This window comes from Talpa occidentalis, unplaced genomic scaffold, assembly GCF_014898055.3.
Source record: "Talpa occidentalis isolate TD23 unplaced genomic scaffold, MPIMG_talOcc4v2.1 talOcc4.3, whole genome shotgun sequence".
Lineage (NCBI taxonomy): Eukaryota > Metazoa > Chordata > Mammalia > Eulipotyphla > Talpidae > Talpa > Talpa occidentalis.
Window position 1 is genome coordinate 124,259,069 of NW_023603184.1, and position 18,234 is coordinate 124,277,302.

The following is an 18,234-nucleotide window of genomic DNA, read 5'->3' on the forward strand; positions in this document are numbered from 1 at the left end:
GGGGCAAGCCATATAGTAGTATATTCAGCTTTTCCACTAGCTCTCCCCAGCAAAAGTGAGGCAACAGCTCACACTGCCTTGTTGCAGATAAACAATGAGCTATCCCCTTGACCCTGCTGATATCTTCTTAGTGACAGTGGGGCAAGTAGGTTCTGGTGCTATTGTAATTGGCTTACTAAGCAATAACTATTTTGGAGGAGGCATAAGTAAAGAATTAAATGGTGTAGTCTAAAGTTAATGTTATTTTATAATCATTTATAAATTTGTAATTATGAGTAAAAAGATAATTGATTTAAAATGAACTTATAAATTCATAATAAAATATGTTTTCCTGATGACAAGCACTGTCAGTAAATATTAATTTATTCAAAACAATGCAAAAGGTTAACTATGATTTGTAAAAGACATAGCAATATACTTACACTTTTCCCCTTTACATTTGTATTTTTTGGTGCATAAGTCTTATCTTTCATTAATTTGTCTGAAAAATAATGAAAAAATTGATAATATAAGTAAGCTGGAATGTGTGGCATTTGATATGACCTGTAGACTTGTCTCTAATTGATGCTTGTGTAGCATAGTGGCTAAGAGCACAAGCTCCGAAGCCAAGCTTCTTGGACTCAGTCTCTGCAAATCACCAACCGTCTAACTTTGGAAAGTTATCCTGCTTCTCTCTGTCTTATCATCTATGGAAAGATTAAGCTCCTTTCTCACAGGATTATTGTGCTATAAAGGGCTAAAGCACAAAATAAATGCCAATTGTGTTGTTACTGTTATCATCATTAATTCTTCCTCTCCACTGACCCCTGATGCACTGGACCCTTGGGTTTGTCACCTAATAGATTACAATGATTATGGTAAAATAAATGTTATCTAATTATTATTTTAATAGTATTGTTAATGTACATACATTAAATAATTAAAATTAAATGTCATCATGCTCTGTACATAAAAGATCATTTTTTAGCCAGATTTTACTAAATGATTGTATTAGTACTTCTACTTTTCTGGCTGATAATGCCAGTTCCAAAAATAAAATAAAAACTAAAACAGCAAAAATCTTATCACTGTACTCTAGTTGCTTCTGAAAGTTTTTGTGGCTTTTAAGGATTACGTATGTTATTAACATCTATGCTTGACTAGATGTTTAAAAGACATGCTTTTACTTATCCTTCTTGGTATCTCCTTTCAACCTGTCCTCTAGCAACCAATGGCTAATCTTCCATCACATGCTTGTTAGACATACCTTACTCTGTAAAGCTATGGATACAATTTGCATTCCAGGTTTGTTTCATGAGTAGCTGTATATGTCCTCAAGAAAATTTATGAATGTAGAGAGGATTCTTACATAATAAACCAAAAGAATTTATAAAATATGGATCAAAACAATTATGGCCTTCAATGAATGAATTGTGGTTCTGGGCTAAAATGTACATGCAGAAGCAAACTAAATTACCATCAATAGAAGACTGAATCAAGATATGGTAATCCACATCATGTGATACTATGTAGCTGCTATTTACAACAAAATGGAAGATGTCTGAGGGAATTATGTGTAGTCAAGGTAGTCAGCTTAAAGACAAATATTGGACATTTACATAGAGAAGGGTTGAACAAAGTAAAATATTGAACTAGTGGATATCAATTAACAAGTAAGATATAGTGGTGATATTAACTGCTTTCCAATAAACAAGTGAGGTTTCTGAGATTGGGGGTGGGGAGAAAGGGTGAAGAAGATATAATAGCCTGCCCAAGAGCAAGATAAAATGAGAATTAAAAACAAGCATTTACTTTTGAAAAAAAGGGTACACCACAGGTGTTCAATCCAATTCTGAAATTGATTTGGACTGCTTATAAAGTCTGCTTATAAAGACTTTGCTCATCAGAGACTGGTTCACAGACATTTCTCACAGTCTTTTAAAGAATTTTCACATGAGTTACCTTTTCCATGTCTCAGTTGCCTTCCTTATAAAACTAGGATAATAGTGTCAGCTTTACAGGGTTGTAGAAAGATTAAACAAATTACTATATAGGAAGTATTTACAAAGATATGAAGACATGAGGCACTGCAAAGACTTATGGAAATGTTTATTCTTAGTACCTAGTCCCTCACTTCAATTTTAAAATGGGAAAATTGAGACTTTGAGAAACAAACAATAGCCTAAGTTTACAAAGATAGTGATAAGACAAGGCAAGAAGCAGTTAATCCTCCAATTTATATTTTCTTATAGTTGATAGAATATTTTCCCCTTTCAAGAAATACTTGGAAATAATATATTAAGGATCTTGCTGGATGCTCCACCAAATTTACTCCAAAAGTTCTTCCATGGTTAAAAGAATCCAAAGGATACTAGAATTAAAGTTTTGTAGGAATCATATTATGGGTACCCAAGTAGCTCAGTCTCCTAAAGTGTCTTATAATTCTTGCATGTCATTGAAAATGGTTATTTTTTCTAACATGACAACAAATGGTTTATTAAAACAATATTATAGTACATGCAAAATAAATATTATCTAGAATTTTAAGGTCAGGTGTATTTTCCATTCTTCAATTTTCCACTAATAATATAATTCCATAAATTTCTCTTGCCAATAATCTCAAAACAATAAAGTAATTTACATTGGAAGGAAAATCTTGATAATAGCTATTTTATAAGTTCAAATTCTCAATTTAGATGAATATTTAAAATTATAACAATATATATAAGTAATAACTTACCTACAAAAGTAGCCATAGTATTAGGTCTTTTACTTATGCTTGTGGGATATTTTGAACCCTGAAATAAGAATAGATCAGAGAAAATGAATAGAAAAAATAATTAAATATCAATATGATCTTTTAAATTAGCATTATTGATGGCTAAAATAATAAGGTCCAATGTTACCATTTTATTTTATCTTATCTAATGAAAAGAAAGCATTTACAATTTAACCAGTGAAACTGGAAGTATCGGGATAACAAGTATGGCTGAAACATTGTATTCACAGGTGGTTGAGGCAGAAAATAGCAAGGATAAAAAAGAAGATATTGCTTTGGATATTACTGACCTCTTCTGGTTATCTCCAAACCCCAGGAAACAAAAGTAGTAACTTAGATACTATAAATACTATACTTAGTATGTTATTTTTTTAAATATTTATTTATTTATTTATATAAGAACTGGTGTACAGGTCAGATGCATGGGAGGGTGAGAGGATTCACCAGAGACAGAGCGGGGAACAGAACAGGCAGACTGATGAAATAACACTGCTGAGAGGAGCAGCAGGCGAGATAGGAGAGGTCTGCCACGCCATGTGGGATTCTCACAGGCCAGCCAGGATTGAACTGGCACTGCAGAGGCTGTGGACAGCTTCACAGTGTTGCGCTAAACTGCCTGCACCACCAGGGAGGCCCTACCTAGTATGTTATTAATAATACTATATATACACTATACATATTATACTTAGATACTATTAATAAAATTAATATCAAAGAAACCACATATCAAAAGTGAAGGTAGAAGTGACATCACGGAAAATGGTGGAGTAGGATCCCTCCCATGAAACAAATATAAACTGTCAAAGATTGACAGATCAACTATTCAAATTCTGGAATCTAATATAGAATTTACAGCAACCAGGAGACTGGTTTAATGAAGAAAAGGGCAGCTAAATTTTGGTGTTTGTCATGTCTTTAGTTGGTTACGGACATAATGAAACACATTATGGACATAATGGAACACATCTGGTCCAACGTGACTCACCACAAATACTTGTCTTTGCAAAAACAGTTGGGTATGTCACTAAAGAAACAGATAACTGTAGCTCTCAAAAATCAATAACAGTAATCCCAGGAGTAGGAGAAGGATATAATTTCAAAGGTAATATTTTAACATTTAAAATGCTCAATGTCCAACAAAAATTTACAAGGCATACAAAGAAACAGGAAATATGGCCTATCCATAGAAGAAAAAAAAAAGAAATGCCCCTGAGGAAGCCCAGATATTGGAATTACTAAACAAAAATTATTAAATCTTTCTTAAATATTATCAAAGAGCTAAAGGGAACTATAAACAATAAACAAAAGGAAGCCAATAAAATAACAATGAGACTATAAATAAAAACATATATAAAATATAAAAAAGAACTAAATAGAAATTTTGGATCAGAAAGTACAAAACCGGAAAAAAAATCATTTGAGGACTTCAGTAGTATCACTGAAGCTGGCAGAAGATTAGAATCAGTGAACTTGAAGGTAGGATGTTGGAATTATTTAGTCTGAGAAGGAAAGATGAAGAAAATTAACAGAGCCTAAAGAAACTGGGGGACAACCATTAAATTTACCAACATACATATTATGAAGGTCACAGGAGAAGAGACAGAAAGGGTCAGAAAGAATATACAAAGAAATAATGGCCAAACACTTCTCAAATTTGATAAAATACACATATCTACATATCTAAGAAGTTCAACAGACTTCAAGGAGAATAAATGCAAAGAAATATGTGCAAAGATACATAAGTAAACTGACAAAAGACAAAGACAGAATTGAAAGGAGCCAGAACTAAGTGACTTAATGCATACAAAAGTTATTTCCTAATGATTACTGATGAAAAGCTCCTTTTCATATAGGTATTGGTAATTTGGATGCCTTCTTTGGGTGAATGGCTACTCACTTCTTTTGCTCTAATTTTTTTTTTTAATTTTTTGCTATGAGTTGTAGGAGGTTCTTACATATTTTGGATATTAACCCTTCATCAGGTATGTAGCTTGGGATGTTCTCACATTCTGTAGGTTGCCTTTTCATTTTGTTGATTGTTAGCTACAGTAGCCAAAGGAGTATTGGCATAAAAACAGACATATAGACAATGGAAGAGAATAGAGAATATATGGTCAACTAATCTTCGAAAAAAGTCCAAGAATATACAATGGAGGAAAGGATAATCTCTTCAATAAATGGTGTTGGGAAAAGAACATCCAATGCAAATGAATGAAATTGGACCATACTCACACCATGCTCAAAATGAATTAGACTAAAATATATAATTCATTAAACCATGAAATTCCTAGAAGATGCATTTCTGGACATAGATCTTTATAGTGTTTTCTTGACTATGACACCAAAAAGCACAGGAAATAAAAGCAAAATTGGGCAATTGGTATTATGTCAAAGCAAAAGGTCTACATCTTCTTATTGCTGGAGAGTCTTTATCATATGTCCACTACATCAAGTTGTTAATTATGTTCATATTTTTATATCCTTACTTTTTTACTTGCCAAGTAGCTTTAATTGGCAGAAATACTAATCTTAAAAAGTATCAGATTAAATTATCTCACTACAGTTGTGTTTGTCAATTTCTCTTTGAAATTATGTTATTGTAGGCTGTATACATCTTGAAATTATATCAATATTTGTATAGCTTCAGAATTATTATCTATATTTGATGAGTTGTTTTTATTTTAAATAGTGTTGTACTGTTTTATTCTCCCAATAATAATTTTATAATAGAAATCTTTTATCAGTAGTGATATAAAGCTTTCCTTTGGTTAATATTTGTCCAGTTCTTTTTTCTCATTAGTTTCATTTTTTAGAATCCTTGAATTATCTTTAGATGTCTGTTGTTTTCAGTGAAATCTGAAAATATTTTAACTAAAAGGTTGAGTTAATTTATAGATTTATTGTGATAGCTCATGTTGAATTTCTACCATTTTATTTAATTCTATTAAAATGTTTTTTTCTAGAGTCCTTTTATATTCCTTTCCTATAATCTATGAGGTTGAATGGGTTTTTAAATTTCCTCTTCTCCCTTTCTACTAGATTTGGAGGAGTATATACCTTTTTTATTATTTTTTCTTAAGTTTTTAACATGTATTATTGATTTTTTCGAGTGGTCACTTAGATGAATGGGATTCTAGGGTTAGTTTTCTCTTAGCATTTACTATCCCTTTGTTATCTATTGTTGCTTTTAACAGTTTTGGTTCTCTGGAAGGCAACCACTGAGGTGGAAATATATGTATAAGACATTAGGGAGTAGCACTGGGATCAACATCTGAGAAGAGAGAGGAAAGAAAGAGGGTTGGACAGAAAGAGAAGTCAAGCTACCACTTAGTCTCAATGGTGGCCTCAGCCGACCCTGCAGGAACTCCTAGAGTTAGTAAGGCTTTTTTTTTTTTTTTTTTTTTTTTTAAGATTTATTTATTTATTTATACAGGCACTGGGTATAGTCAGAAGCGTGGGAAGGCAACAGAAAATTCACCAGAGCCAGAGCGGGGAGCAGAACAGGCAGACTGATGAAATACACTGCTGAGGGGAGCAGTGGTCGCAGCAGGAGAGGTCTGCACGCCATGTAGGACCCTCCCCGTAGGCCCAGCCCAGCGCTCAACTGCTGCGCCACCGGGAGGCCCATGGCTCTTAAAAGTTCTTCTAATTTGGTGCAAGTGATCGAGCTTTGGAATGACTCATCTTTGGATATTGGTTGTCCCTGTAAAGAGGTGTGAATCAAATTAAGTTCGAAATCAAGGGGCGGAGAAGTACATTCCACCCTAGTAGGAAAAACCAAAAAGTGAATAGGAAATGGGCACGAATACAGGGCACGGTAAAGTGTCGAGGCCAAAAATTCATTCTAACACAGTCTATCTTCTTTCCCATGATTAGGCATATCTTTCGCAAATGCAAAACACACTCATTACCATTCAAGCTCTCCGCTCTTTCAAGCAGCACATCAGACTTAAAATGGTCTAGATGCTGCTCCCATGAATAAAGCCCTATGAACCAGACTGTTTGGATCCCAGAGGCCCTTTTTTTTTTTTTTTTTTTTTTATAGAGGCATGTTTTCTTTCTTCTTTCTTTCTTCTTTCTTTCTTTCTTTTCTTTTCTTTCTTCTTCTTCTTTCTTTCTTTCTTTCTTTTCTTTCTTCTTTCTTCTTTCTTTCTTTTTCTTTCTTTCTTTCTTTCTTTCTTTTTCTTCTTTTTTTCTTCTTTCTTCTTCTTTTTTCTTTCTTCTTTCTTTCTTCTTTCTTTCTTTCTTTCTTTCTTTCTTTCTTTCTTTCTTTCTTTGTTTATACATGCACTGGGTACAGTCAGAAGCCCAGGAGGGTGAGAGAATTCACCAGAGGCAGAGCGGGGAGCAGAGCAGGCAGAAGGACCGAAGTACACTGCTGAGGGGAGCAGCGGGCGGCAGGAGAGGTCTGTGCGCCATGCGGGACCCTCCTCCGGTGGCCGGGAAGCAGCCGGGGATCGTCCCAGAGGCCCTTTTATCTTGGCTCCACACAGTGTACAAAATAAGCCAATGTAAGGATGCCATTTAATGGGAGAAAAGAAGTATTGTGTCCTGGAATGGCCAAAGTAGAATTTCAAATTTTCACACAGATCTATAAGCTGCTGCATTCCCTTTATCCAAATCATCACCCAAGGGAAAGTTAAGAGGAAATGATCTTTCTGGGGAGAACTGCAATCTGTGATCAAACCGCCTTATTCTAAGGAGTGTGACCTTGGAGGGGGTAAAAACAATAGAGTCAGAAATCTTTTTGAGTCTCTTTTTTTAAAGGTTATTCTAATGGCCAACAGTACAAGGTGCCTGCAGATGGTAGGGACCATGAAAGACCCACAAATACCTTGACTATCAGACCATTTTTTTAAAATGACTTTCGTATATTCTTTTCAGACTGCAAATGATCCAGAAAGCCAAAGACATGACTTAGAATCACATCAAGAAGAGTAAACAGAGTCATCTGGTTGCACTGAAAATAATCCCATACCCTGAAAAGTATCAACCAATTACTCACAAAATCCACTGTGAAGAGTAGATTATGTGCAATGGAAGCTCTCCAGCACAAGAGACAAATGAGTCAACTTTTGACAGGAGTCAAGTCTGGCAAGCCGTGGCAGTCTCTGCATCAGAACCTTTGCCAAAGTTGATTTCTTTACTTGGTGCCCAGCTATGGTGGTGGATGTGCTGCCATTTCCAGTATAATGATAAATCCAGGCAGCATTGGTGGCAATCTGGGGTGAAGAAGCTCAGTCGGCAGCTTGCTTCCAGCTAGTCTTAGTAACAACATGCCCTCACTGGGTACATTCACATAAGTAATCCAGATGATTCATTCAGTAGCAGCAGTTTGGTTCTACAGTTTGTAGCCCCAAAGAAGGATGTCTTTAATCTGCTACTATGTATTTTTCCAAAAGGCAAACTAAGCATCTAGGCCCTTGGTAATGGCCCAAAGTAAGTAAAGCTATAACAAAGATCTTCAAGCTGAGTATTGCCAAGTTCTGGCCATATAAGGTCTCTTATCCCCTTAGTGGAATAACCACATCCATTTTTGCATTTGCAAAGCTGGCCAGAGGCTGAACAGTCACAGTAGCCCAGTCTAGCCATCAGGTTCCAGCTTAGCTGAACAACTAGTGAAACTAATTTAGGCATTTAGGGGACCTCTGTGAGTCCAGGGCTAGAGGAGAGCCAGTGGCTTTGCTGTTGATGTGAAACTGAGGTTAAGGTTTGGCCGAAATTGTCAGCTGCCACTTTTTCTTGAAAAAACAAAACGATGTGAGGATCAGATCAGATGTACCCATGAACACACTACTACTGTTAGGGGGAAAGGATGTCCTGATTATTTTAATTTTTTTTAATGGGAAGGAACTTTAATACAATTAGGAAACAATACAAGAAAGGCAAAGAATCTAGTTTCTAAATCAAGCACCCAAAGTTACCTGTCCCCTCATGGGTAAAACTCCATCCAAATGGGATTGGCCCAGAGCAAGGCCCCAAAGCCTGCCACAAGTCTAAAGCATCTTCCAGTGGGGACCCACAGAAAAGGATCAGAAACAACCAGACAAGCCCGGAAGGAAAAGAGCAAAATCAAAATCAAGATAAAAGCTGCCAATGTCACCTCCCCACGGGTCTCACCCACATCTGTGTCACCCAGTCCACAACCAAAAGACAAGCGCAGTTTCTTCACGAGTCTCTAGGCTCCATGTGCCTCCTCCAGATCTCCTTCTGGCTCCATCCTGCTTCCTTCCTCAGTCTCCTCTGCAGCCTCTTCTCTTCCTGCTCAGCTCCACCCTCCATTTGGGTGGGGAAGGGAACCTAGAACCTCCCCCTTTCCTGGGGACCACCCTGTTACACTACCATTTGGCCAGCAAAGCCTGATGTTTTAGATCTACTTTAAGCCTGCTGATTTGCAAGTTAGCCAATATAAAGGACTAAGTACAATGCCCAAATATAGTACCCTATGCCCAAAGAATTAAAAAAAAAAAATACACTGGGCCTCCTTTGGCACTGGGTGACCAGAGACAGCACTTCTTCTTTGACTGTCAAAAGAAATGAGTGTTGTGAATCTGTACACATAATCCCAAGAAAATTTATTTGGCATGGGACTCTTGAATTTGTCAGCTACCTCAGTAAAGGGGTGATAACACCACAGTCAGGGCCACTGCGATCAAGACATTTGACTTCCTAATCAACAGGCATCACCTAATCTATATTTAGAAATCAGAGGGTGGAGGCACCAACTTAAATCCTGATCCATCCACCCATGCCTCATGACAGGATTTCTCTGTGTGCACCAGTGCCCTGAATGGAGAACTTCCTCTTTCACTATACATGAGTATTTACAGTATAAACATGTAACACATCACTTTCATGACACCACTAGCATTGAGTTACAACTCCTGAATCAGCAGAGGCCCCTACCAATAAGGTCACTTTGGCTCTTTTTCCACACTGAAAGTTTTGCTGGAACCCTATCAGTTGATTTCAGCTATTTCACACATACCCTCACCCCCACTTCTATAACACAGATTAACCTGTGTGTTAGGGACTATAATAGCTATCATAGCTGCCGGGGTGGGGTGGGGGGGTTACTTACAGAGGGAGCACAGAGAAAGCAAGGAGCTAGTCTGTGGGGAACAGCTGGAGCAGCAGGAAGGCTCCTTATAGTTACTCTGCCCCCCTCCCCTCTACACCTCCCTGCTCCTACAGTGTGTCTGGGTTCAGGACCTCCTTTCTTTCTGGCACATGCTCCACTTGGAGTCTTTGGTGCCTGTAGCCAACAGAGCTATACGAGTTTGTGCCCTTCAAGTCCCAGAAGTTCCTCAGCTCAACAGGCCTTTTCCTGAAATCAGCTGAGGTCCTCCTTTTCTTCCCTGACCCTAGCCCCATCTTCAGAAGGGAGTGAAGAAAATAGAGAGTGCCATTTGGTGGCTGACTCTAATCCCGGCTTGCTCTGCTCAGTCTCTACACAGCTTTTAACAGGTAGGACAAGTGGGAGACCCTTAACTACCCACTCCCTTTCCACCCTCACCACCATTTGGCTACTAAAATCTGGAAAATCTGCTCACATTCCCCAACCCAGATTATAGGGTCCTTTTTCCTTCCTTTTCCAGAAAGTCACATCTTTGTTCGGCATCCCATTCTCAATACCATAACTACCAGGAGCTATACAGTTTCAAAGGGCTTATCCTTCTTAACAAGCTCTTATTTATCCTGCCAGTTTCATGAATGCTGACAGAAGACTTCTGAGTCAAAGACAATGGACTTTGTTATTATTTATGGCAAAAGCCCCACTGAGTCAATGATTTTCTCCAAGGGAAGGCGGGTGAGGTAAGGTTTTCCAGGAAGGGATAACTACAACATTTTCATGTAAATTTGAGAAACTGCTGGGTCCAGGTTTTCTCTGCTCTTGAATATACTGTTTCCACTCGATAAGCAAGGTTTATTAGGCTCTTTCCATCCTATTAGTTGCAGAATCCAACTTGATCTATCATCACCAAATGGAAATAGGAAGCCAAAAAATCATAAGGCTTCTGCAGGAAGGTGTTGACGTTTGACAAGAGCTTCATAGCTCTCAGTGTTAGGTACTTAAGAAAATAACTATTTTTCAAAAGAGCTGTAACTGGTAGGTGTGTCAGAAAGAAAAAATCCAAAACCTCAAGACAGGTCTTTAGATAGGGGCTCCAATCAGCACAGAGAATTATAGTTCAAAGGAGTCATTAGGACCATAGGGCCCTAAAGATAGTGCATCACAGCCTGCTAACTCAACTTGTTGCTTTGGGACTCACTAAATGGATGCTGATTTGTGGGTTAGCTTGAAAATTCTACTATTGTTAAGGACCAAGTAGAATGGCCAAATATTGCACTCCCACACCCAGAGTCCAACAAGGCGCTGGGCCTCCTTTTATGGTAGTTAGGAGAAGGGGAGCAAGAGAGACATTTTTACTTTGACTGCAGAAGGATTTAATATTATGAATCTACACAGATAGTTCCAATAATCTACCTGGTAAGTAGAAGTCTTAATTTTTTCAGAGTTTGTCAGCCATTTCTATTGATGAGGATGTGATAACACCACAACCAAAACCACACTCAAGGCTGCTGAGACTAAGGCTTTTTACTTGCTAACCAATGGGATATCATCTCTGTGGAGAAAGCTGTGGACATCAGAGGGTAGTCGCATCCATGCCCAATCCTGATCCATCCATTGGTGACAAATGGCAGGTGAGCAGGTATTTCTGAGGGGAGAACTAAAAAATATGCAGATTCATCTTGATCCACAGGTGTCACTGGTATAGCAAAGATGGTGTTGGCAATTCCAAGATAACAAACAAGTGTTGTAAATCTGTGTAATGGATTCAGTTCTAGTCACATTATCTAGAACTCTTTCCATATCCCCAGTCTCTGGACATGGATGAGCAGCTAAATTCACTTAGTGATAACCCACTGCAAGTCTCTAACTCCATTAAAAATGTCACTGGCCATGCAGAGACGTTACACTGAGATAACGCCTCTCTTACCTTCCCTTTTGCTTTAGGCCCTTAGTGAAGACTGATTTTCCTTGGTCTTCCTAGTATACCATAGTGTTTTCATCAGACCATCTGGGAGGGTACGGGAAGACAGTTGGATAAGACTTACATGTTCCACCAGCATTTCTCTACATGTGGCTCTTCCAACTGCTCTGGCACATCTGGGATGGAGATGGACAAGTACACAACACAATAATTCCTACTACACATTCAGATGTAGAAACAACAGTACATTTCATTTAAAGAGCCCCATTCGGATTTTTTGTAATTTCCCTTCCCTATTGTGAACCCTGCCCAAACCCCTTAGACTGAATCCAAGTGACTTTTTCTTCCACAGGACCAGGTAAGACAGAAACTCGGGAACACATCACCCACAGTCATCTAAGATTGGGTCCTTACCTCATCCTCTAAAATTCAACAGCAAGCTTAGCTATATAAAGTCTCTTATCCCCTTTATAAATGGAAGACTTTGGTTTTGCCTCTAGTCATGCTTCTCCTTAAAGCAGCTGAGACTAGGAGGTGCCATGGGGTGCAGAAGCAAAAAGCTGTTTAACAAGACATCATATTTACTTTCAATTTTCAGTGGTATGTATATCAGCGATTCATGGCTCAATCAAATGAACTTTTAATTTTGTTGGCAACAAGGTCTTCATAGCTGAGATCGTCTATTTCATTTTTGGATTCCTTGACTCAGCATTCAAAGCCACACTTCTTTCTGGATGGAGTCATGAGATTTACATATCCTTGGGTGACTTATGCTTGGCTTGTGTATCAGTGACCTACTTTGTGGAGTCCACTTCAATCCAAGGCATCTGCAGTCCAATTACCATGATGACATCTCACAAATTCTTGCTAGGGGCCAGTATAAAGGCTATGGGAGTTTTCCAGGGCACCAGAGCTGACTGCAAGAATTTATACTTCCTTGGATCAGTTTATTTCCTAGATCAGTTTTACCAGCATGATTACAGTTTAGATAGTAAGAGCCTGAACATCAGTCACTACCTATGTATGGTTTTCCACAAGACTTCATATGTCTCAGGGAAATCTCCTCAAGAGAGTCAAAGAAACTACAATATAGCAGCCACTACCTAAAACTCTGAAATCTTTTATGTTGCTTTGGAATGGATGTAAGATGCACACTGTATGCTGCAGTAGTTGTTGGCCAGAAGACAGGTCAGCTTTGTCATCCTTCCCTAATAGGAAGTACAAAGTCTGCGCCCTCACCTCCCAAGAAAACCAGCCAAAGGTCTAATGAATCACTTGGTTTCTGTCCAGAGCAGTCATGAACTTCCATCCTGTCATCTCTGGTGTAGGTATGCATCTCTGTAACTGCTTCTAGAGAGCAGAATCTTTTGCCCACTTAGGATAAATCATACTGTTGTTAAAATGGCACAGATGGAGGATGATCATCAGATTGGCAAGGGAATTTCCCTATCTAGAAGTTTGTAACAACCAAGGCACTGTTCTGAAGCTGCTGTTTTTGAACCTGCTTCCCTACACTTGGCTTGCAATCACCTGATAGGTGGAATAGAGAGAGATGATTCTCCTTCATTAATATGCAATAAAGTAGAAGACTGCTTATTGCCTGACTTATCATGCAATTTGCTCAGCATGTTTACTACCAATTCCCAAGGGTTTTCCTCAAATCTAACCCATCAGACCACAAGGTTCTTGTCATTCATCTTTCTGAAAGTCATTTCTGTCAGTGTTCCATATTGTGCCCAAAGCTATCAAGAACATAGCCTACTTGTAAGCTAACAAGTTAGCCTGAGTAGTAGCCTGGATGCTGATAGAAGACGAGCACCTCCTGAGTCAAAGGACAGTTTATAAATGAGAGTAATTGCAGCAGTTACAGTATAAACATTTCTGTATCAGCTTCTCAATACCTAAATCCCACAAGGTAAGAAGACGGCTAGATAAGAACTGCAAATGCAATGGCTTATGATATAGGAAACTCCAGAATTCTGAATCTCAGCAAGAGGTGTAGAAATGTGAGAGACTTATGAGAATTTCCACCCCATGATAATGGAAAGACCTCGGGGATGGTGTTCACCAAATACTACCTATTAACCCTGGCTATTTCTGAAGAAGAATTATAGGCTCCTCCTTACTTGCATTGGGGGGAGGGTTAATTGAAATTTAATAATAAGCATGGGTCATTTTCAACTCTATTTCATTTTATTGAGGTAACATTACAACACTGTATATGATTCAGAGGTATAGGGTCACACCTCTTCAAATGTATGTTTCCACACCACACCCATAGTTCTCCACTTAGTCCACTGGACCCCCTCCCACTTTGCTCTCCACCTTTCCTCTGGCCCATCTGTAGCCTCGATTCTACAGTCACATGTTTTCTTTTGTTTTGTTTCTTTATATTCCATATGAGCGAAACCATCCGGTATTTGTCTCTCTCTTTCTGACTGACTGACTGACTTAGCTTAATATCCTCCATTTCCACCCTTCTTGTCACAAATGGCAACAGTTCATTTTTTTTTATAGATGTCAACTCTTATACTTTCAAAAAATGCAATATGAACACTGAGATAAAGAAAATTTGAGTTTTGACAAAGTCCCTGTGAAATGAGAGGTAAAAATAGAGGAAAATCTGTATGCATACTAGAAAACTGGGAAAATTACTAAACTTAGCAAGGAATTACAACTCCTTTAAAATGGTCCAACTAAGGAAGCTTTAATGTAAACGAAAGGTGTGTTTACAAATGAGAAACCAATAAGTGATGCTGAGGGCAAGTGAGATGTCAACATTCCAGTCAGAGCCAGGGGTAGCTGAAGACATGGATGGAAGTGGGGCCACCCAGCAGGATTACAAATGTGAAGGAAAACCCATTGTCAGAATCATACCACCAAAACAAGAAGAAAGTAGGCCAGAAAACCCCCACAGTTTATCTCCCCTCTAGCAGATCATATTTCATTTGTTGGCGTGGCCTAACTAGAATTCAGCCAGAGGGAGAGCCTAGTGAGGCAGTACATAGGGGTCATGATGAAGGAAGGAGGGGAGCAAACTGGGGTGCTGGGGCAGGGACAGCATATGTTACTGTCCACAGTCCAAAAACGTTTCTACAAGATATACACTAGATGAAGAAAAACTGAAGGGCTGACCAATCTGTAATTTTTCATATTTACATAAAAGCCTGACTTAAAAGCAGACTGAAGCCTGTACCTCCCAGTGGAAACACAACTCCTCAAGCTCAGAGCACCTACAATTACTCTGGGTGTCCATCTTAGTTAGAGTGCTGGTTCAGTGAATATGGAAATACTGTCAAAATTCAGTGATGCTCTTTGCTATGTATTGCTTCAAGTGATGTATTTTTTCTTCCTATTCTTCACAGACAAATGAAAACCCAAGTGACATTAAATTACTGGAGACAAATGAAAACCCAAGTGACATTAAAAATTACTGGAGATATATAATGATTACTTTCCCTCTGTTTAGCACCGATTTACTTTTTCCCTATCATCATCCCTTCTACATCTTCAAACTATTCTCCTGTCCTACCCTCTAAACCTGTGAAGCCTCACTTTATTAGTGTCCACTAGTTCGTCTAAGTATTTTTCTTTGTCAAGTTTGTCCACTGAATAAATGTCCAGTATTTGTGTCATTTTGACTTGCTTTACTACACAGATTTCCTTCAAACTCCTTTCATTTTCTTATGACTGAATAATATTCCATTGTGTGGCTATGCCATGTCTTCTTAATCCAAACCTTTATCACTGGGTACTTAGGTTGTTTCCACGTCCTAGCTATGTAAACAATGCTGCAATAACAGGGTAGAGCATAAGTTTTTGAGTTAATGGTTTCATGTTCTCGAAATAAATGCCCAAAAGTGGGATTGCTAGGTCATATGATTATTCCATTTTTATTGTATTAAGATAAATTCAGATTGCTTTCCAAAATGGCTGCACCACCTAACATTCTCACAAACAATGTAATAGGATACCTCTTTCTCTGAATCCTCTCTAGCAGCTGTTGTTGTTTTTGAACATGTGTCATTCTCACAAGTGTGAGATGATGTTATCTTATTGTGGTGTTGACCTGCAGCTTCCTTAATAAAAGCAATGGTGAATATGTCTTATTTGGTAATTGTTGGTGCATACCTGTTGATCATTCATTAATTGGGTTGCCCCATTTTTTTTATCTTGATAAATTGACTTTATATCCCTCTGCAAATAAGTTGGATATAATCCTAGTTTTTTTACCCAGGAATTTCAGGTCTTTATTATTTCCTAGACCAGTACCTTTGTACCTGTAAAGATGTTCATGGCACTGGTGCCCATAAAGGGTAGTAGACAGGAAGGGATTGGCATGGCAGGGCACTAAAAGGTCACCACCAGTCAGCCTCAAGGGTCAGGCTTCCCAAAGTGGTGTGAGTACCTTAGGTGTGTGGAGGGGATTCACAGTGATTCCTCCCCAGGTCAACTCCCCAACCCCTTAGCCAAAAACACAGCAGTGTCAATGCAGCCTATCTCTATATTGTGGTTAAGCTATAGATGTTGCACTGGATGGGGACTATCATTAAGACTGATGGGCCTCCCTGGTGGCACAATGGGTTAAGCGTAGCACTGTGAAGCTGTCCACAGCCCAGCCAGGGAGATACCACATGGCACAGCAGACCTCTCCTGTCTCGCCATCTGCTCCCCTCAGCAGTGTTTTTGCTCTGTCTGCCTGTTCTGTTCTCTGCTCTGTCTCTGGTGAATTCTCTCATCCTCCCGTGCCTCTGGTCTGTACCCCGGTTCTTGTATAAATAAATAAAATAAATCTTTAAAAAAATAAAAATACTGAGCCACCAGCTGGGAGTTGTTCTTTTTGTTTTCAGAGCATGAAGACTTACCCTGGGTCACTGGCTCCTGCAGTTAAGATCCAGATGCTTCGAACTCTGGTTAGAGAGGACACTCATTTGCTATCTCAGTTTTGGGTGGGGATAAGGCAGGTATTTAAAATATCACAACCTCACGCTTCAAATAATAGCCCTCTTCTGTGAGGAGAAAGAGGTGACAGCTATTCCCATCAAGGTATCATATGTGTAAGTGAGCTACTGTCAGTGTACCAGTCCAGTCAAGCTCTAGATGACTATAGGCTCAGCTAAAATCAACTGTAGCGAACAACTGCCTAGCAAAGTACAGCCGACCCACATAATATTGAGAGATAATAACATGGTTAGTTTTAAAGTTTTGGAGTGGTTTGTTATGCAGCAATAAATAACTCAATTATCAAGGGAAAGTAAATATTGTGGAAGACCAATAAAGAAATTCAAAGAAAAACTACATACTGTTAAAAGTAAGTGCCATAAATATACAAATAATTAATATCGTTATAGTAAAAACAGCTCATTATGAAACCTAAATAACACCAAGTCCTCAATAGACTACAAATGGACAAAGGATGTGATTTGTGTCTACTCATAGAAGGGAAAAATCAAAATCACTGATAAGCATGAAACATTTTAATCATTGCTTTAGAAATTAATACTCAAATACCAAATTAGAGAGATGAAAAGTGGCACAATCTTTCTGGAGAGCAACTTGTCAATGTCATTTGTATAAATATATGAGAAATGACTAACAGATGCGAATAGTTAAGTAAAAGATATAATTTCAAACATAATGTCTAACAATGTAGAAATTGTTTAAAAGGATTACTGCATATTCATATTTAAGGATATTCTGCATTTGCAATTTTTTAAATAATTTAGGTAATATGCTCATAATGTTAACTTCTAAAAAACAAAATATGAAATTACAGAGTCAATCTAAGGTTTTAAAATAAACAAAACATGTCTCTATACACAAAACAAAGACTAAGAAGAAATCAATTGTAAATGTGGCAGTAGAATTACAACTATTTTTATTTTCTCTTTCATGCTTTTATTTCTATAGTGACTATATACTTTCACAATCAGTAAAAGCAAGAAATCTTATTCTTTTTAAAGTTACATGGGTCAGGCTATTGATCTAGGTAATCAAGAATTATTCCCTAGCTATAGTGAATAAAAATACATTTTTAATAAAATTGTATTTAATAAAATGAAACCTTTTGAAATGTGGAGGGGAATTTAGAAGTTACCTAGTTTGATCTACCATTAAGAAGATGAGGAAATAGGTGCCAAGAGGATGTAGGTGCTCAATTTTAAAGCTTTTTAGAGGCAGAGACTTATTTTAGACCTCAAACTCTTCACCTACTCTCCAGGATACATGGTGACACTACCTGAGATACCGCTAACAGTGATTCAGCCAAGATGTCAGGATGCGAGTAGAATAGCTGCCATTTTTGAGAAAGTTTCATTCTGGTATACCTTTAAATTTATATTTGTGTCATTCTCATTAGAACTCTGCGGACTGTAAACAGGGGAGACATGCTATTTCCTGTAAGATTACAGTTTTATTTAAAATTTCCACTAATAGTGCCTATCCTTCACAAACTCTTCCAAAAATTGAGAGGAAGGGACA

At 38.0% G+C, this 18,234-nt stretch overlaps 1 protein-coding gene across 1 annotated transcript in view; it reads right to left on the minus strand.

Moving 5' to 3' along the window:
- Positions 1-18,234, minus strand: part of C2CD6 (C2 calcium dependent domain containing 6) — a 98,406-nt gene that overhangs the window by 19,470 nt on the left and 60,702 nt on the right. The window contains exon 15 of the mRNA XM_037523840.2: positions 17,950-17,955. Coding sequence (XP_037379737.1) covers positions 17,950-17,955 — 6 coding nt within the window. The remainder of the gene's footprint in view (positions 1-17,949; positions 17,956-18,234) is intronic.